At 38.3% G+C, this 21,694-nt stretch overlaps 2 protein-coding genes across 2 annotated transcripts; one reads left to right on the top strand and one right to left on the bottom strand.

Annotated features, from left to right (window-relative positions):
* Positions 1–808: 808 nt before the first annotated feature.
* Positions 809–9,896, top strand: LOC140231337 (cilia- and flagella-associated protein 161-like). The gene is made up of 7 exons (XM_072311491.1): positions 809–993; positions 2,200–2,289; positions 3,205–3,446; positions 4,841–4,925; positions 5,952–6,116; positions 6,446–6,519; positions 7,733–9,896. The coding sequence occupies exons 1-7, from the start codon at positions 922–924 to the stop codon at positions 7,884–7,886; spliced, it is 882 nt and encodes a 293-aa protein (XP_072167592.1). The 5' UTR covers positions 809–921; the 3' UTR covers positions 7,887–9,896.
* Positions 9,897–9,941: 45 nt separating this feature from the next.
* On the bottom strand, positions 9,942–21,507 carry LOC140231336 (FAST kinase domain-containing protein 5, mitochondrial-like). The gene is made up of 5 exons (XM_072311490.1): positions 19,941–21,507; positions 17,454–17,548; positions 13,491–13,653; positions 12,029–12,222; positions 9,942–11,318 (listed from the first exon to the last, which is right to left on the bottom strand). Exons 1-5 carry the CDS (start codon positions 21,505–21,507, stop codon positions 11,232–11,234), a joined length of 2,106 nt encoding a protein of 701 aa, XP_072167591.1. The 3' UTR covers positions 9,942–11,231.
* Between the last annotated feature and the right edge of the window lie 187 nt (positions 21,508–21,694).

The following is a 21,694-nucleotide window of genomic DNA, read 5'->3' as shown; positions in this document are numbered from 1 at the left end:
ATAGGCCTATACGTCTCTGTTCAAGTATATTCAAACCTTTGCATTGGTTTGATATCAATAATGTATACCAGTTGAGGAGCCATGTATAATAACTTTTAGATAGACACATATAGGCTATTCTTGAATTTTGCATCCTGAATTCCCTCAATTCACCACTGACAATGTTAAAGGGAATTTTCATTCTTATATTACATTACTTTGTTTGAAAAAAGACGAGTCAGTGAAAGTAGATCAATGAAAATTATGCGAAAATCGGACACATAAAAGGTTAGAATTTCGTTGATTCTTGTGATATGAAATGGAAATAAACAAATTACGTGAAATAGAATTAAATTAATTTCTCAAACAATTTGAACAGACAGAACTTATCCGCTGAGGAGGACATGCAATAGGGCCCATCGAGAACAGGTCTGAAGATTTTTTTTTTGGGGGGGGGGTAGGGGGAGACGATTAGCTTTTTTTTTTTCGATTCAGATGTCAATTGAATAGAAAGCTGCAAGACCTATGCCACACTGAGTTGCCAATAATTTGTCTTACTCTCTAAACTTTTATATATCGACTCGAATTTTTAATACTTGTAGGTGGAGTACGGTGTAAATCTAGCCAAGGAGTGTAATACCAGAAGCTTCTGTACTCTTGGTAGATACTGCAGCTCTTGCTGAAGACGGATGCATGTGGCCGATCCATCTCGATACACCACAAGCTCTGAATAGTATGCGCAGGCGCGTTGAAGCTTTCACCTTTACACACACAGCATACACACACACACACACACACACGGATATCACGCACGTAGCAGGTTGTTGCTAGGGAAAATAGTTTACAGGCGCACTGGCTGGGCGGAGGAAGACAGGTCCGTCGACACTGCGGAAAATAATTTGAACAATATTTAGTAAAGAAAGTAAAAAATATCTAGACATCATGAGTGGAGTACGATCATACAATCCGTCAGTTCGCGTTGGAAACTGGAACGAAGAAACGTGTCTCGAAGAGGTAAGAAACTAGGGTGTTTTTGTAAATTAAACATGTGAATGCCGAATGGCTCAGCGTAAATTTCATCGGGTCTCTGCTAACCTGCACCCCGGTGGAGACGGCACAACGGCGAGCTCATGTAGGCCCTACCGACACAATCAAACTGATTCAGCAGCGATCTGTTTATTAACGTGACGAACTCACAACTAGCTTCATACCTTGGACATACCTTGGACATACACAACGGCGAGCTCATGTAGGCCCTACCGACACAATCATACTGATTCAGCGGCAATCTGTTTATCAACGTGACGAACTCTCAAATGGCTTCATAGCGGATGTCTCAGCGGGCCATGAAGATGAAAATAATCGCACTATAAAAGAATCCTATCTGCTTCTTGCTCTTAGTCTTACCATTTTTTTAAAGGTAGAACTAAGTTATAGAATCTATCAATCAACATTAGATATATCTAGAATGAGTGCTAGAGTCTCTAACGTTAAGTGCCTCCATTTCAGGCCCTAGAGGAAGAAAACTTCGTGACAACATTATTATTAGACCCTACTTTCAGATTAATTTATAGTCCAACATGTTACCCTGTTTAACTGTAGGCCTAGACCTATTCAAACTCGATTCCTCTTGAAGTTCTAACGGTGTTAGTACAACCACTCACATAATTAGACACTCTAGAACCAAATCGGTTATCAGGAAGTGTTCGAGTGACAAGTCTTGATGATGATGATGATGATGATGATGATGACGAGGATGATGGTGATGATCATTGAGTTGTATTTACTTCACTTTGCCCTTCGGGCGGTACAGTGTATGTGTAGATCTAGATGATTTAATTGGGTATAAAAAGCTAATGCATTTGTTTTATTGGTCTGTGATGGTGTATTATTTTGATATACACATGTATTTTATTAACTGTTGACCCCCTTCAGGGGGTATAGAGTACAACACATACAATATAGTAGTATAATATGAGAACAACATACGTATTAATTTGCAGAACATGAAATATAGTACTTATACAAAAGTGGCAAGCATAGATGAAATGAGCTAGAAACTATTGAGTATCTACAAATGGCTACAATTCTTGGATATCACGTTGTTTTGTTTGTCTGATGATGATCATCATCATCGAGTTGTATCATACTATTACTTCACTTGTATCAAGTCGTAAGTTATATTCATGAACTCGACATGCTGACTTCTCATTTCTGCAGGACATGGTAAAAGACTTCATTGACCGACAGGAGAAAGGCGAGTTACTGATTCAGAAGGCCTCTCGTCTTAGAAGTACCATCTTGAAACAGGTAAGGTCTGCCACTATGCTCATAATAATTTCATCCTTTTATAAAAAAAGACAAGAAAAAAAAGACTAGATTCAAAATTAGGAATTTTGCTGTTCTCTTTGTTTGACTCCAGGAACTGGATGCTTTAAACCATTTATTTTTTCTTTGCATGAAATTGAGATATAATGACAAAAAGAATGTAACCTCTACAAGTGCAAGTGGTAATGTAGTGTCTAGTCGCTAACATCATTAATTTTTGAGAAGGCTAGATCCTCCATTATCATTATCATATTATCATATTAATACACGCCATTAAAACCAAAACAACAACAATAACATCCACACATCTTATTTTTTGTTTTTAAAAAAGATGAAATCAAATGTTAATGGTTCATCGATTTTTCAGCGTTGTAAGAAGAAAAAAATATTTTGTTTGGAAAACACAACAGAGTGTGGTTAGCATTCCAGTGATTATTAATTAAAGCAAAAGAAAACAACATGAGTATATTCTTAATCTAAAATGATATCCTCTTGATAGATTTACAGTAAGATTAAACAAACTTTTACTGTTTTATTGGACGAGTATGTGCAGAAATCCAGTAACCAGTCTGCCAAATCTATGTAGTTTTAGCTTGTGAGGATATCTACATGAAATTGTTTTTTTAATTATTTTAGGTATTTGTGGTAAGAAAAGATTTGCAAAATTGTGGCTTCTCAGTAACTCCATAGTTTGTTTTTATTTTGCACTTAAAAATGCTGGTGTAATGTAACTTGTCCTGAGATAAGGTGTAACATGTAGTCGCTGGCTTAGTACATCACTGACAGTCTCATGTAGCAGTCACGTAATGGGCAATTGAATATTCTCTTTATTTATTGATTTTTAAAAAATAACAAAGGGCAATGCTATTGTGGTTGTGTCTTTTTGTCCCTCTCCAGACCGAGTTATCAGTGACTGTTGATGGCTTTGTTCACTTTGGTGACCAAGTTGTGATCATGAATGAGGCTGCTGCAGACCAAGTTCGCACTCAGCCTGGTGTGGAACCACGCCAAACCAATGTTCTCTCTGTCAACATGTCTGAATCCAAAATGCATGAGGCCATGAAATTTGAAGGAACGTGCACAGCTTCATCAAGCAAGAGCACTGCCCCATGTGTCAGGAACACATTCGTCATTATGCCGTGAGTATATTATTAGTTCAGCAGCTCTTTGTGGTACATATTTGGGTTACATGCACCTATTTTCCAACAAGCACACTTGCTGAATAGGGCCTATCCTCAATTGCACCAACTTGCATGATTATAAATTGGTAGAGAGTGTTCATTCTCATTCATTGTTAAAGTGTCAGTAAAGAAGTGTGACAGGACTCATGTATGTTTGGGAAAGTCTTTTATGATGGAAAATACTTCTGTAGGGACAGGTCAAATGGATGCATAGTAATACCTTTACAGTACATTTATATAAATTGTGGTTTCTTATGTAAGGGGACCTCCAGGCTGAGAAGACTTTGTTTTTGTTTTTTCTGTTCTTGCTTTAAATTCACAAGCCAGTGAACTGATAGCAAAACCATGATTTTTGTACAGAGAAAACCAATGCATTATTGATTACTGTTACAAAATTTATCTAGTACCGGTATTGTATAAATTCCTTGTGTGACTTTCATCTGTGCGTTTTCATGATTTGCATACATCCAATGCTTACTGCTTCTACTGTTCTACATTATCGGGTCCACTGAATTGATGCTGCTGAAGGAGCTTTCGCTTCAGAGTAGAAGTGCTGCAAGATAGAGTTGTAGTACAGCCATGCTGGTACAGCCTACTTTGTACTGTCTCATCTGTTAGTACTTTTGGACCAAAAAGAGAGGCAAAACCATGTCAAAAAAGAAAAAAAAAAGGTGTTTTGGCCTAACAAAAAACAGGTGTTTTTGACAAATCATGTAAATGGTCGGTTTTGATGATGACTGAACAATTATGGCAGTTCTGATAAGAAGACATCTAATATAACATCTCGCCCTACTACTAGTATGCAATATATTAAGATATGACACAGCAATGAGCAAAGTTCAAAGTCAGAATTCCAAAATAAGCTTTAAAACATATATGAATTTCCACATCTTGTAACTACTAATTGCACACCTCATTATTTCGGTTCCTGATATTAGTAATGTAAAATCAGTTCCCATAGATTTATTAATGAGTCACATACTTTCAGTGACACAGGGAGTCTCAAGCAGCACAGCAGGAACACATACAGTCAGCTCGGCAAAATGTTTGCACAAATGTTATCCTTTTGTGAAGTCGGTAGGAATTTTTGAGATTAAAAATGCCTAAACATGGTTATTAGTGGTATATCTGTCATTTGCAAAAGCATAGTCTTGGCCTGGTGGTACCCTTGAAAGAAAATCAGAGTTTGTAAACTCACCTCCTGAACATGTAAATACAGTACTTTTTCTACTGGTTTTGTGTGCTGGGTTAATGGGGTCTAGAGAAACAATACAGTCAACTTTCTTGCAGCGCAGTAAAAATGCATAAAGTGGGAGGGCTTCATGTACATTTGATCTGAATTGCTTCACCAGAGCAAAAGAGGGCATCACACCTGGAACACCACTGACGTACGGTCAACACTTCAGGCTTTGTACACTGCCAGGTGTGGGAGGAAATGTAAGTATCAGTGTATTTTGTCAAAAAGTAGCACATGCCCTAGGTCGTGCTTTTAGAGTTTACAGTTTATCAGCTTGTTTGTTTCTACTGGCAGACCAGGTAGTTGGTTAAGAAATCAGTGCAGTATCACAGCATAGTAAAAGAAAAGTTGAACATGATATGCATGAACAATCTTATTTTCATACAAAATTTTCTTCTCCTGCCCTTTACTTTTAGTAAACTTATTTTCTGATAGAACTGTTAATCTGTATCATATTTTTTTTTTTTTGCTCATCCAAGCCAAAGGCTCCAGTGAGTTTTTGTGATCATATTTCAGATGTCTCATAGAGAAGACATATAAGCCTTTGCAGTAATGCTTCCGATTGCTTACCCAAATATACACTAGAGCTTTTTGAATTTGTGTGCCATCTCCATAGTTAATTTTGCCCTGTATATTTTTTTTTTCTCAGAATTATATACTGTAAAAGTGGTTTCTTTCGCGTACAGATACTTTCGTGGTTTCCATTGGTGCCGACTTTTTCGCATGTGTTAATTTGCAGTCAGCAAAATCTGTGAATTCACAGTCACCAAAACTGTTTTATTTTACACATGAAAACCCAGACTATAATCCAATTATTCTTTTATTTATTAAATAGAAATTAAAATCAAATGCAGGCTTACCTGAAATCCTGTCTCTCAAGTACTTTATAACATGGTATCGCTGTGTGTGTGTTGACCATTAATACACTCAATGCACGGAATTGTCGTGTGTGCATGCGGCGAGTTCAAAAAACATTTCCTTGTGTGGTTAATTTTGCGCGACTTTACAAAACATTTTTGCGTGATGTTAAATTCGCGGTTCAACCTCAAAGCGCAAAAAGCGTGAAAATAAAACCACCGCGAAAGAAACCACTTTTACAGTAGTGTACAGACTTAAAATAAGATAAGTTCATGGTAGATGCAACTGTATGCTACAATAATCTACTTGTGACTCGTACAGTAATAAACACTTTCCATTTTTTCGTCAATGCTGAAATTCGTCAACAGCTTGTCATGCAGTCTGATCGAGTGTCCTTCCACTCTTCGGCTGAGAAGTCTCGCAAGCAGCTCCTCTCCTTTGTGGATGAGGTCCAGTCACCGTACCTTACAGAGTGGCGCATCCTGTGCTTCAATCCTCAGCTCAGAATGGAATCAGAGGGGCTGCCAGTTCCAGTAAGTTTAGAACTCGAAAAAGAAAAATTAACCAAATGAAACATTTTTTTTTTGGGGGGGGGGGTGGGAAGAAGCACACCCAGTGACTGTCAGCAGACTTAGATGAATGATGATAAACAGTGATTTTCAGATTGCTAATACAATGCATATCATGGTACTCTCTGGGCACTTAATTAAGCTGTTAGGTCATGAAACCATAAAGTCTCAACAACACTCTGGTAATTAGTTTTTGACATAGACTTAATTCAAGAAATTAAAACACACACACACATCCCCACACACACATATATCTATCTGTGGTACATGTATTTGTTTCTCTACATCAATAGGCAAATCAGCGGATTGTCTTCAACCACTGCAAGACAAATGAAGATCTTTGTGTACTCAGCAATATGACAGTCAGGTAAGTTAATGTTACTTGTGTACTTCATAACATCTCACAATCTATACGTAATGTAGACTAGAGGCAGTCTACCAGGTTCTACCAAGGTTCTACCAAGTACTGCAATTAAATGAAATCAGTAAATCACAGCCATTTGAACAAGAGAATCCTGAAGTGTTTACTCATGGTAAAAACCTGTGTTTTTCCATATCATATGTCTACTTACCGAGTGCAAGGACTAAAAATTTGTCTGCCAAATATCTCCAGAAATATAAACCAAGAAGTTATCCAAGGTCCAAGCTACAATATGACCAAAAGTCGAGAGATATTTTGATGTCAGAGCAGCTTCACTATTACTTCTTCTTCGTTTCCATATTTTGCTGTTAGTCATTTACAAATCAGATTTTGAGATAATATTTAGCGTTCATGCTTGTTACTTCACTGGAATTTTTCCAAGGTTTGATTTAGATGCACACATAATACCTCACTCCCCAGAGATGTGAAAAGTTGTGGATTTCCATGTCAATTTGAAATAGCTGTACATCTTGCTAAAAACAAACAAACAAACTGCTGCTGGCATGTAGTTTGAAGGGTTAATATTGAGATGTTTCTGTGCTCGAGGCAGTCAAATGTGTTACATCCTGCAGTGTGTAGAAATAAGGATTTCTGGCCCCTAGTATTTTGTAATTGTACACAATCGATTGCAATCCTCTCATTACCTCATTAGTGTACATCCAAACGAATAAGCTTTTAGCAAAACTTAACAAGGAAAGCAATGTGTACTGAGGGGATGGACAATGAAAAGACTTCTTCCCTACAATCCAATAAAACCGAGGAAGACATCAGACCACTTCTCACGAAATCATGGACTGTCACTCTGAAAGACAAAGAATTTTACAGCTTCTTGAAGTCTAGGCAGTAGAGCACTTTGTGTAAGATTGACTGCATTGGCATTATGAAAGTGGGTTTGACAACAAATGTCATTCAGTGTAATTTTCATTAGCACAATAAATGGCCTGTTCAAAGCTGCACAGAAATCATGACAGCATTCTTGGAATAATATCTTGATTTTTGCTTGTTGAAAACAGGTCTGAATCCCAGGGGATTCAAGTGAAAATTAATGTAGTCAACTGCAGTTAATAAGGAATAACCATGATCTTGTTCCCACTAGGTGAATCGTTCTAGCTTCAATCTGATCATCTCTCTCACAATCTATAAATTCATCCATACACAGGACACCATTTGGCAGGGAATATGAAGTGGTGGCCTATACTGATTTGGATTCCCATCGAGCAGAGAAGGATGTCAACCATTGGCTGATCAAGACTGGTGAACCTGCCCGAGCTACACAACTGGCTCAGACATTACCTGTTGGTGGCCAGCAGTGAGATGTTACTGTGCAGCACACCAGTCTCATGTATTCAAACTGAACAGAATTCATCAGCAGTAGGATTTGAAATGAGAATTCTATACATTTTATGTTTTGGAGATGTTTGTAGGGCCTAGTCAGGGTAATGTTCACAACTGATTCAATCTTCTATAATTTGCACAAACATTCTATTGAGAGAAAGAGAGAAAAAATATTTGCTGGCTTATCACTCTGTACTTGAACATGTTCCACATACAAGTGTAGTAAGGAGTGAAAGGAGGGGCTAGACATGAAGCGAAGATTAAACATTTATATCCAACTTTATTGGTCCATGTGTCTTGCAGTCCTTTGTATTGCACATTTGTCACATATAAAACCAAGATATCAAATGCAAACTAGAGTCGCAATCCTTGTTTTTTACTTCAATTTCGAGTGACTTATAGCCCTTTTGAAGTTACGTGACATGATATCTTATAACTTTTTCATTGAAGTTGGAAGATGATGGAAAGTCACAGCATACAAGAAATGTAGTACAGTGCACTCCCGTTGTAACGAAATGCTCGGGACCGGCAGTTTTCTTTCGTTATAACGAAATTTCGTTACAACTGAACAAATACAATATAGATGTATAACGAAAACAAGGAAACCACGCATATATATCATATTCTGTTTGCTGAATAGTCATCATTCACTGGAAAGCTATGTGAAATGGGATGGGATTATTGTATTACAATATTAAACGCAAGTTCCCCTCAGAAACTGTGCGTGACACAAGGAGCGAACACACAGTGATGTGAAGCATTTGCCCGTGCAGAGACACTATAAATGCTTTTTCTGCTATGTATTCTCGAAGCAATTCGCATTTCGTTATAACGGAGCACATTTCTTTTGTTTTTCTTTGTCAGTGGCGCTCGGAAAAGACTTCGTTATAACGAAAATTTCGTTATAACCGTGTTCGTTATAAGCGAATTTTGTACCATAGGCTTTAATGGTGTTAATTTTGGGACCAGAAGTTTTACTTCATTATAACGAAATTTCGTTATAACCGTGTTCGTTTAACGGGAGTGCACTGTAGTAGGTGGGGAGTACATAATTCATATTTTTCTATAATACTATTACAGTGTACTAGTAGGTTGCTTCCTCTTCATGTTGATAGTTGATAGTTATTCTTTTGAGTTATGCCTTGTGAGATTAGTGAGAAAGCATATTTCTGTGCTGCATGCACTAAATGTGAATCTACACGTGTATATCTATACATTGTCATGCTTTTTGTGTCCAGAGTTCGTGCTTAAAAGGAGCTACATGATGAAGGTTACATGGTAAGATTCTGTATGAAAATTTAGGGTCTAAGCTGCAAGGTAGTGTTACTTCTTCAGGAAACCATGTGCTGAGCATTTGCACATCATGCTTTATTTCAAGGTAGAGGTGCTTTCAATCTTAGCTCACAACTGCAGGGGAAATACTGTAAAAGCTGTTATTTTAGCGAGGGTTTAATTTTCGTGAATTTTGCAAATCACAGTTGGACCATGAATTCAACAGGCGAAAATGTCACCATGCACTAGGGTAAGAGTGCATTTACAATAGCCTCAATGTCAATTCGCGAAAACAACATCTCGCGAAAATGTCTGCGACCTCCTCACTTGCGAAAATGTCTGTACACAAAAATTATAGTACATACTCTCCTCTACTCAGTTGACACTGAAATCTGGTTTTCTGTTCCATAAACCATTGACTGAATACCTTCCTTTGTTGCATGGCACTAAAATTGAAATCCTGAAAAGAATGGGTTGACAAGGCACTGTTCAAAGACTAATTTAAACAACATAGTGTGACCGTTTCACACACGTTTGATCGTGTTTTGTTGGTTACAATATTCATATACAATGTAGTGACATCTATTGAAAAAAAAAATATTGCAATTGTGTATGTGCAAGAATTTCATTTCTCTGGCAAAAATACACTTCTCTGTGTCACACTTGCTTTCCTGTATACATTGTACGTATATGATGTAAATAAAAAGATGCTGCTGAAATAGCAGTACTGAACATTTGTGTAAAGTACAATGTTATTTACCAATAAAGTATACATTGTCAATAAAAAAGAAACAATTTTTATGTGTTATGATTAATTAACAGTGAACTTTCATTTTTTTTTTTCACAATCTAGATATCAAAATTTCTTTACATACATCTAACAAAGTCTTCCCCTAACGACAATCCCCATCCTAATTAAGGCAAATTACGCAAACTCCAGATTCCAGCCCAAGATTTCAGCCCAGTACATTCAACAAATAACGGATTTGTCATTCAGTGATCAAAGAAAAAAGCTTTCGCAAGTGATGAATACTTTTCCTATACACAAACACAATCCATCACTTTGTGACTGGCCAGGTAGAGACAATTTGTTGCAAATTCACCCCATGACATCCCAAAGCAAACCCTAAAACAAATTTATTCCTCAGTCCTACCATGATGTGGGCCAATCAAAGTATATAATAGTGCTAATAATGACTACATTTAATACAAATGTACAACATATAGCGTACGTTGTATTTAAAATGACGGTAAACTGCGCAACCTTCACTACCAAATTTCACCGTGTTAAAATCAAAGTACACGTAGGATAAAATTGTTGTATCCTACCTTTGTACCAAGTTTGAATTTTGCAAGTTTCAATATGTTTCTAAAATTATTGCCAGTGATGGCAGATTTGGGTTGGCTGAAATTGATCCCCGTAAGCTTGGCCTATGACTTTCTATCACCCAAAGTCCACCAGTTTATCTCTTTGGAAATACAGACATCTTTACCAAATTCAACTACAGTAAGACACCATCAGATATTCTTGGTTATAATTCATATGAGCTTGACCTCCAACCCTATCATATTTGTACCAAATCATATTAACTTGGAGATAGTATGTATATCACACTTCTGATTCTTTCTCATATCCCTAGATTTTGACTGGTGAAATGATCATGTGCAAAGGGGAACAAAGGTGTGTGTAATGTAGTCCAATGAACATGGAACAGGAAGAGTTTCATATTCTCATCAGGAATCTTGGTCCAGAGTAAACTTTAGCGATCAGAAGTGAGAAGGGATAAATGCTTGTGAAGCTCACCTCTAGAAAAGCACATTTTTTCCACCAATATCGGAACAAGCATACTGAACACTACTAGCTGCCTTGCTGCCTAGATAACAATTACACTGGCACATAGTAACATGAAGGTGCAACAAAATCTCTCGCAATTCCAATCATAAAATGAACACAAATTAGTCTCTTCCTGACATTTTGCAGCTGTAGTTAGAGTTGTTGCGAAGTTCCACTGAGATGAAAACCACTCCAAAGAATCCAGGGCACAGAAGTGCTACCTGTTGAAGATTTTCCTGCTGAGGTAGCTGATCTTGTCTGCTCTGCTTTTTTTCCTCATGGGATACCACTCGTAGAAAGGGAGCTGTCACACAAGCAGAAAAAGGTAACTGTGGAATTAGTACTCTACATAATTATAAACGTACAGTGTACCTGTTTCACAATTATCACATGTATACATACACACACATCATCCCTACGGGAAATCTGCTACCTGTACTGTACATAGAAAAAAGATAAACAGCCCTCTTGACTTTCTCTTTATAAGTATCAGTTACTACAACAATAAACTTTTTACATCATCTAATCAGCACAAGAAACTGTGAGTATGCCAAATATCATAGTGTAACTGTACTTGGGTACAAAATACGCCAATATGGGGGATATCTATAGGAAACAAATTCCTACCTTACTGAAGCTCAAGGTGTAGAAAAACGACATCACATCAAAGTATTACAATGTGTATAAAACTGACTTATGGCAACAAAAACTGCCCCATAGGCATTGCCTACAATGTACTCAAACACAGAAAACAGGGATCACTGTATGCTACTGTACAGTCAAAATCTTCCTGCTTGTGAAAATACGTATCAAATTTGATGCAACTATAGAATGTAGCAGTGATTTCAACCAAAGAATAGCCACACTTTTAGAAAGCCAAGATGTATACTACACAACAGAATGTGTCCCTGTGACTGGCTTTTAATGGACAAAGAGCCAGTGTGACTGCAACTTGGCAATATAAACAACAAATGTGCCTATAATACAAAAGAGGCAGGCTATTTATCACTTCACCTCAACAATTTCATAGCCAGATATTTTTAGCTGCCTCCTCTTCATGACATGAGCTCCAAGTAGTTCCCTGGTGTCCCTCTTATAGTGGGTGGGCCTGCCTACCAACACAGCCAATCTTCTCTCAAATTCCCCACTTGCAGCACTGCTTAACATATCAACAGGCCGTCCTTCCCTGTCAAGCCGTATCTCAATATCTGAAATGAAGAGAAAATGTAAACATACCCTAACAAAGTAAAACTCAACAGAAGAACCCTGCAGGCTATGACAAGTGAAACGAAAATGTAATACTCAACGTCAGACTGAAAGCGATTACATTTCTGGAATATATGCAAACATAATGAATAAGAACATATCCATTCTATTTTTTTTTAGTACAGTCTGACCTCTCCTTTCTGGCCTCCCTTTACTCTGATCTCTCTATTATCTGGATGCGATCTCGCCATGATTTTTTTTTTTTCAATCTTATGATTATGGGAAAAGGGGGGATTTCAAATTCAAACAAAATTTCTACACAAACTCGCATGAAATACACAGTATTCCCCACATAATCAACATACATTCACATCAAATTTTCATCTAAATGTAACACGCATTCAGATATTCACCACCCCAAATCATCGCCAGAACATGGACAGAAAATTTTTTCATTAATCAGTGCATGATACAGGCCATTGTTAATCAAGCAAATTATCAGAGATATCTAAGCACAGACCAGCTGAGGAGGTGGCATGTTCACACAAAACTGATACAGGTACATGTATATGTAGCTACCATTAGGTGGGCAGCTGAGTGTATTAAACATCGAGTCTCCCATATCTGGCCAAATCCCTTATCCGGATGAGCGCCAGTCCCAACATGTCCGGATAGGAGAGGTTGGACTGTATGTGAACTCTGTTGATACATTTTCCAGGTGTCATTAATTCCTTCTGTATTGAAGTTTTCTATCCAAGAGAAACTTTTTTTTTTTTTTTCAAAAAAAAAAAACAACCTTTGCCCATAGTTAAATAGCAGTATCATTATGGGGCTTAGTCCTGGGCTTGAACTCACCACCTATTACTAATTAAGTGAAATGATTCACCCCAAATGGTGGTATGTGTATACAGTACATAGTATTATATAATTCTTTTCTCATCCATTTCCTTTCTCTTCGGATAGTCATCAGCTGAAATCCCAAAGTTCATAATGTCCATAAAGATATACAGCATTTATGTCCCCCCACCCGACCCCCCCCCCCCCCATTTATCAATTTACAGTCAAATGAAGTTTTTATTTTCCAGTTTTTCTTTTAAAGTCTTTTAATGTGAGACTCATGAATTAAACTCAAGAATGGAAGAAAATTTCATATATATGCATGAATCAAATGACAAGCAATCTTTGACATGAGCTGAATCATTGTTCCTAACTAAAACAAAATACATTAATCTGACACTCTGTCCAGTTTTTTGGGGGGTTTAATGCATACCAACAGGTGTCCTGATGTGGTCTAGGATAGGGTGAACCAGTAGGTACTGATGCCCTCTTAATAACTCAGTCAGCAGCTGGATGATCTCCCCGTACTCCTGGTTCTTATTCCAGATGACTTTGGTAGATCCATGCGGTACAAACCTAGCATACTCAGCGTCAGTCTAGAAAAATGTACCAGTACATTTTACAATTGTTGTTACCATGTCTCACATCTCTTTAATTGTCACTAAGAGTGAACATATTTCACCTTAGTACAGTTCAGTCTACACAAATATGCATTACCATGACACTGCGAAATACATGTATACACCAAACTTTTCTTTGAATTGAATTACAGTGGACTCCCGTTATAACGAAGTCCTCGGGACCGGCAGTTTTCTTTCGTTATAACTAGTGGTGGGCTATAAATGGGTGATGTTTCAAAATCCTTAGGGTCCCTGCTTATTTGAAGCAGCTTATCGTACTGAGCATTTAGACACCTTTCGTTAAACAATCGGTTGAAAAATGAGATGGAGTCAGCCAAAAAACTGATTTGGGGGGGGGGGGGGCGCAAAATTACTGTCGAGCATTGTCAAAATATAGTGAAAAAATAATAAATTCACTATCCAAAGGAGTATGAAGATGATTTAAGTGTCCAGATATATGTTTTTGAGGTCAAGCAATTGGTTGCAAATGTCAGAAACCCTTAATATACTATAGAAAGCATTCAAATTCTCAAATTGTGCTTTTTTTTGGGGGGGGGGGGCATAGGGCTAAGTTTCCGCCCCTTTCCGGTATTCCAGTCACCCAACGTGCACTTTGTTGTCTTCCAATTGTCACAGATTTATAAATTTGATGACACTGAAGATATAAACAACAGTAGAATTTAGGTCAAGAAACTGATTGCAAGTGTGTTTTAAAGCCCTTATTTGCTATAGAAAGCATTCATTGTTTCTCTTTTTTTTTTTTGGGGGGGGGGGTTAGTGGTGGGGTAGACTCTAAGTTTCATTGTATTTTCTGTCCATAAATGACCCATCTCAAATGTGTAGACTGCAGATTATGATTACAAGTTGTAAAGAAAATAATTCAACATTACTTTCCCTGATAATATCAAAGGGAGAGTGGACATTCCTTGTTGTTAACTTCAGCAGAGTTTCAGGAGTGGACTATCTTTCCGTCTTCATCCTCTATCACATGCCATAGAAAATAGGCTGAACATCACAAGGTTGTAGGTTGAACAACTACACAGGCTTTCAGAAGCTGGTGAAAGATTCTGTTTTGAAGAATTTCCACACTGAAGAATCTGTTGCAGTAACAGAATTCTGTGGACTTCGTTTTCCTACAATGTATGCCAAGTGCTGTTTCTCAACATGGAGAAGGCAACTCAAGTAGAACCTGTTCAATTTTTTTCCACAACTTCACAGAGATCTAGCAGCTCAGAAAATGAATACTCTCTCAGGGTTTCATGTGACATTCTAGTTATTTCAACTAGAAGAACCAACATTAGCTGTTGAGAAACATCTCATGTACAGTACTGTGCCGTACAAATGCTGTGTCTTTGTTGCATTGCAACAAGGTGGCGAATGTAGATTTGGGGCACAGTTTGATCTTACACCGCATGCAACATCTCTCGATACCCTTAATGATGAGGAGCTTGAAGGTCTACAAACTAACAATTTGGATTGGGAGAGAGATCTTGCAAAGTTTGACAAGCTGGCAGCAAGATCCGACCCTGCTCATGTATTCAAATTGGAGTGTCATACAGAAGGCACACTTCTTATTTCCAAGCACGATCTCACTTCTACAACCTTAACCAGATTTCAGTAACAGACCTGAAAATCGTCTGACCCTCATTCGTACAATACTTCAGAGTCCGCCACAATCAGTGCATTGCCGGACATGCCCATGGAAAAGGATATACAGTTGTACATGACAGCAACTGAATCTGAACATCACTGAGGTTCAACCAGCACCTTCAAAGTTGAAAGTTGCAAGTGGCGCTGCTGATCCAGATATTGCGGTCAATGAACCTTGTGCCCTTATTTGGGATGTTAATAATGTCAGACAGTGGTACCTCAGCATACAGTATGCCAAAATGACAATGGAAAGGGCACATACACGTGTAGTAGAACATCTTAAAGTGTTGTGATCCTGATAATGGGTTACAATGGAGATACCCAAAGCGACATGACATACAGACTGTAAGTGTCCTGCAAATTTTACCACGCAACAGCATGGGACCATGAGACCTCGAAAGTGTACCATGATATTTGGGCTTGACAATTACCACACAATAACTTTGTTGATGCCCTGTTCCAACCATTCTTTTGAGTAGAGAGGAGAATAATCACATCATTATGGCAAGCAAATGCAAGTTTGATAACAAATGGAACTTAATAATTTTTTACACCGGTATGTGGTGTCCTAGTGTAACTGTTGCAGTTGTGAAAGCAGTGTTTTTAACAGATTTTTCATTTTCAAAATTTGAATTGCTTGAAAGCGCATAACATACCCTTCCTATATCTACTGTTGTTTATATCTTAATTATCATCACATAAGCCTGTGACTACAAAATTTTTGAAGATGGCAAAGTGCATACGTTGGGTGACTCAAATACCAGAAATGGGCCGAAACTTAGCCCTACGCCCCCCCCCCCCCCACAAAAAGCAAAATTTGAGAATTTGAAAGCTTTCTATAGTATATTAAGGATTTCTGATATTTGCAATCAATTTCTTGACCTCAAAAACATATATCTGGACACTTAAATCATCTTCATACTCCTTTGGATAGTGAATTTATTATTTTTCACTATATTTTGACCGACGCGCGACAGTAATTTTGCGCCCCCCCCCCCAATCAGTCTTTTGGCCGACTCCATCTCATTTTTCAAACGATTTTTTAATGAAAGGTGTCAAAATGCTCAGTACGATAAGCTGCTTCAAATAAGCAGGGACCCTAAGGATTTCGAAACATGACCCTTTTTTACCCCCTGTATAGCCCACCACTATTATAACGAAATTTCGTTATAACCGAATGAATAAACAATAAAAATACATAGAGTTGATAATGTTGCGGCCCTAAAGTTTATTTCGTTGTAACCGGAATTTCGTTATAACCGTGTTCGTTATAACGGGAGTGCACTGTACCAAGCAGTTGGTTTTATCCATTCTTTTTTATTTGAATAGTATTAAACCAGGATGACCCATTCAATAAAATAAATAATTCCAAAAATGTACGAAGCCTTGGAAAACATGGTAAGCTTTTTCAGAAAATCAAAATTCACAAAGACAAGATGACAAGTATGGCACATGCACAAATGACTACCTGGTACTGCAAGAAGACTGCAAACAAAGAAAAGCAAAACAATTAGCAATGCTACATGTACATCTAACACTACAGTAAAAGAATGCATTACGGTATTCAACTAATATGTCATATGACTATTGCCAAATATTAGACCAAGAAATATGCATATATGTGTGACGGAGGAATGACTCGCAGACGTTGCAGTTATGTTCACTATGGCCTTTTATTGTCCCAAGCTTTCGACTGTGTTACCAGCCTTTTTCAAGGGCTTTTAAGACGTTGGGATATGCTTGCTGTGTGTGGCATGGTGTGGTGTGGTGTGTGGTGTGGTGTCATGCACATATAAAACATTTTACATAGAACTGTATTCGAATGAACTGATAAATGGATAAAATATTTTTCACAGTCTTTTGAAAGTATGTTGGAATTGCCAAAAATTTTGCTGTAATCTTTAAACCGTTAATTAATAATGTGTAGTGACTTTCACTTTTCAGACATGAAAACTGTCCAATATAATCAAGAGAAATCACTCAGGACCTGAAAGCGAACAACACCTTGCATATATTTGAACTTCTATCACAAATATACATTATGCAAGGATGAATAAAGTTAGTGGCAATGTTTGCAGCAGCACATTTTGATGTATAGTGCAAAATACCAGTCAGAACAATCTTACCTTAGGGAGTCTATGGCCTCTGTATTCTGGGCATTCCAATGACAGAGAACTATCTAGGCAGGACAGATGTTTATAAACATCATAGGGCGCATGACCTGTCAGACAAATCAACAAGAATATATTTTTCTTTTCACAGAGTTTGTTCAACAGTGTGGAGTTAATGGTTAGAATACAGCTTGAAGTAAAAGACGAGTCTAAATTGGGCTAGCAATTAGTTAATAAGAGGCAGAAGTCAATGTACAGTCAAGTTTGCCCATTAGGCCAGACTGGTAAGGTCAGACTAAATGATATAAACAATGCAAGGCCACTTCAATAACTGTTAATAATAATAATACAGGGTACTTATAATGTGCCAATTCCACATAACTAATGTGCTCAAGGCGCAGTAGAAAGAACGAGTTATGAAGTACAGAAATCATTACACAAGCATGCACATAAAAATGAAAGACACAATAATAATGATGAAAAAACAAATTCGTAATTTTACAACCATGTACAATTCTACTGGTTACGAACAAATGAGTCTTGAGGATAACTTTAAAGGAGTCAACATTTGAAATGTAATGGATAGCTTGAGGCAACTGGTTCCACAGGTACAGTAAGGTCCAGCATGTGCAAATGACCTATCTCCCGAAGATTTCTTTGTTTTTGGAACAACAAGCAATCTACAATCGGATGACCTTAAACACCTGGGAGGATCATAAAATGTCAGCAAATTAGCATTGTACTCTGGGGCAGATCCATGTATGCAATGAAAAACAAACAGTAATAATTTAAATACAATGCGAGATTCAACAGGTAACCAATGTAATGAGGACAAAACAGGGGTAATGTGAGCATTTCTTCTGGTAAGGGTAACAATGCAAGCTGCTGAATTTTGCAATTTTTGTAACCGTGAAAGTTGAGATTGTGGTAGCTGAAATAGGAGTGCATTACCAAAGTCAAGTCAGGACGATATAAGAGCATGAACTATTTTTTCTGTGGCTGAACGAGTTACATACTTGCAAATAATGCCCAAATTGCGTAACTGATACGTCACAGATTTACAGACAGCAAAGATCTGAACAGACATGGATATTGTAGAATCAAATAATACTCCCAAGATTTCTACACGATTTAGATGGAGCAATAACCACATCATCGTCAACCGTTAAAGAAGGAAGACTGACCTTGTCAACAAGCGCGCCGGAACACTTCTGGTTTTGGGGGGGCAAAATCTCAACGGGGGCACATTGTGACGATGTCAGAGTATAAAATTCGCGTTTATAGAGAATTAAAGCAAATTTCTGGGGAATTAACATGTTGAAAAAATCAGTTGGAAGGACTATGATCATAACATACGGGAGTACATTAATAATGTGATGGTGCCAGATCTTCGGCGAGGGAGCGAAGCGATCGAGCGGGGGGAGGGTGTGGGAGGGGGGATACCCCCTCCCACGGTAGGGACTTTTTGTAAAAACAGAGTATAAAAGTCGCTTTTATAGAGCGAGCCACTTTCACTTTGCAATTTATCTGAAATGTACTCATTAAAAGCTTAAACGTGATCGCATCGTTCGAACAATAAAAAATATGTTGAAAAAATCAGTTGGAAGGACTATGATCATAACATACGGGAGTACATTAATAATGTGATGGTGCGAGATCTTCGGCGAGGGAGCGAAGCGATCGAGCGGGGGGAGGGTGTGGGAGGGGGGATACCCCCTCCCACGGTAGGGACTTTTTGTAAAAACAGAGTATAAAAGTCGCTTTTAAGAAGCGAGCCACTTTCACTTTGCAATTTATCTGAAATGTACTCATTAAAAGCTTAAACGTGATCGCATCGTTCGAACAATAAAAAATATTCTTATACTACTAGAAAGCAAAGAAGAAAATGAAATATGTAAGGTTTACTAAAGGTATGTTTCAGCGGGCACACTCGAGGACACGAGGCTACCATCTATACACAAAATTTACTCATAAGTTACTATTAGTGTATAGATACAATAATGTATGTTGTTAAATTTTGCATTTTCAGTTATGAAATTACAACATTTAGACAAGAAATATGCCTTTATTGTTCATTTTGGTCTTTAAATCAGTGATTAATTATTTGTTACAGGGGGCACTTTGGGGGGGCAAAAACTCGTTTTGCCCCCCCAACATTTTGTTTGGGGGGGCAAGTGCCACCCCTGCCCCCCCGCTTCCGGCGCCCTTGCTTGTCAAGTAGAACTTTGGAGCCAATAAATAACAACTGTTGTCAGCTAATCCTCAACAACTCGTCCACTGGTGAATTTATGTCGGGAAAATGACAAGTACTTCCTCATGTATTTTAATTTGATGTCACCTTACAAGAAGATTCTCAATAAAGATGACTGTAACAAATTTCCTTTCCTACATTGTATAGCGCCTTTACTTTACCTCAATGTAACCTCCCTACACTCCCAAAAGAACTAGACTGACATTTCCTTTTGAACAGATCGTATGCATAATTAGGTTGTTGAATTGTACCTTTATAGTTGAGTAGGTATGCAGGGCTGAAGGCACGATCCAGCAGCTTTTGAGGATATTGTCCAATGAAGGAGAGAGGCACAAGAGTCTTCACAAACATGAAAGCTGCTTCTCTTGTCCATGCCTCCTCCTTCTCAATCCTGGTGATTACTTCATCAAGGAAATTCTCAAACTGCATGGAATGGAAATTCAGCCTGCAGAACGCCCATATAGTCAGGAAGTAGTCTTTCAGGCTTGCTCGCGAGTGGTTGAAGCACCTTAAGATTTCAGCAAAGAGCGATTCTGGCAAGAGTCGTGCTCTGGCAAACACAGCAGCGATGTGCGGAAGTGCCAGCTGATCCAGATTTGCGATGCAGGGTTCCAGCTTTTTAGCCAGTTTGTAGAAGAGATTCTTCTCGTAGTAGTAGGACCTGCCAAGAAACCTCATGATTGTTACCACATTGTACTGGTCTAGATCTGTTTCAAGTTGAAGATTCAGAGAAAGAGATGATGCGATGACAGCAGGGAGGATGCTCCTTGGAGGCAGCCTACCGGACATCTTGATGATGCCATTACAGATGGTGGCAACTTCAGTCAGCGACAGATTATCAACAATGCGTTCAGCAAGATGCAGAAGTTTCTCCATTACATCTTGGTTTGGACTTTTGAACTGACCACAAAGGTAGAATGCCTGGACTGTGTGGCGAGGAGAAAGTCTTGTCCAAGATGCCCTTACTCTTGCCACCATCTTATCATGAAAAGCCCACGACGTCACTCCACTCTTACAGATCCACCAGTCTGTCACCAGAAACAAGGTGTTGATGTCCCATGATGGCATCCGACGTAGACACTCCTTTTCAACAATGGTGTTTTGATGAGGGGTAAGAGGTATGTCATACCAGTGGAATACAAGCAAAGATGTAACAAACTCCTTGGTTGTCATGGCAGCCATAGAGCTACAAAGGACATCAGCAAGATTATTAACAGCAGCAAGTTGAATTCTTTCTTGCCTTTTCTCTGCTGGCAATCGTAACAGGCGATGCAGACCATTTATGATATCCTCATGACAGAGTTCCTCACCGCTTTCAAGTTTTCGAAGAAAGTGATCTAAATGTCTATCATCAGCCAATGTAGACTGCTCCTGATCAATACTAATGCATGCCACTGATGCTCTTTGATAATCTTCAGACTCTTTCAAGAAAGCCCTCTGCTTCACCTTTGATGCTCTTGCAGAATTTGAGACTGCTGTTCCATCTTCAATGTTTTCGAAGTCATCCTCCGTTTCACTCAAATCTTCACGCAGTGTATCCCTTTGCCGCTCTGACCTATCCCACTCAATTTCATCTGGTATTTTGTCTTTTCCTCCATAGATGACTTCCAGAGCACTAAATCTCAGAGTTTTTGTTTTTTCGCGCACCATGTTATTTCTTGAGCGAGATGAAAAGTCACGAGCACAGGATACCCCTGAGTAGAAGGAATTTCTACTGTTGTAGAACTGTAGAGGTTGTCTCATGAACGTTAAATTGGCCTTAAATGGCAATGAGAGACAACCGACTGCTGTATATTTCTCTAGACAGTTCTGCTTCATGGACAGCAGCAGGACACGGCAGCACAGCTGACATCTTGTAATCTGCATTGTTAGTCTTTTTTCTCTGCTTGAAAGCTGGATCCACTAGCACACCTGTCATATGAAACAAAACAAGCCTTTAAACAATATCGCTATTTCATTAAATACACCTTAATTCTATATGACGTACTTCAGGGGACACGGAATG

This window comes from Diadema setosum, chromosome 7, assembly GCF_964275005.1.
Source record: "Diadema setosum chromosome 7, eeDiaSeto1, whole genome shotgun sequence".
NCBI classification, from domain to species: Eukaryota; Metazoa; Echinodermata; class Echinoidea; order Diadematoida; family Diadematidae; genus Diadema; species Diadema setosum.
The sequence above is the reverse complement of the archived record's forward strand: the minus strand, read 5'-3'. Positions and strand labels throughout refer to the sequence as shown.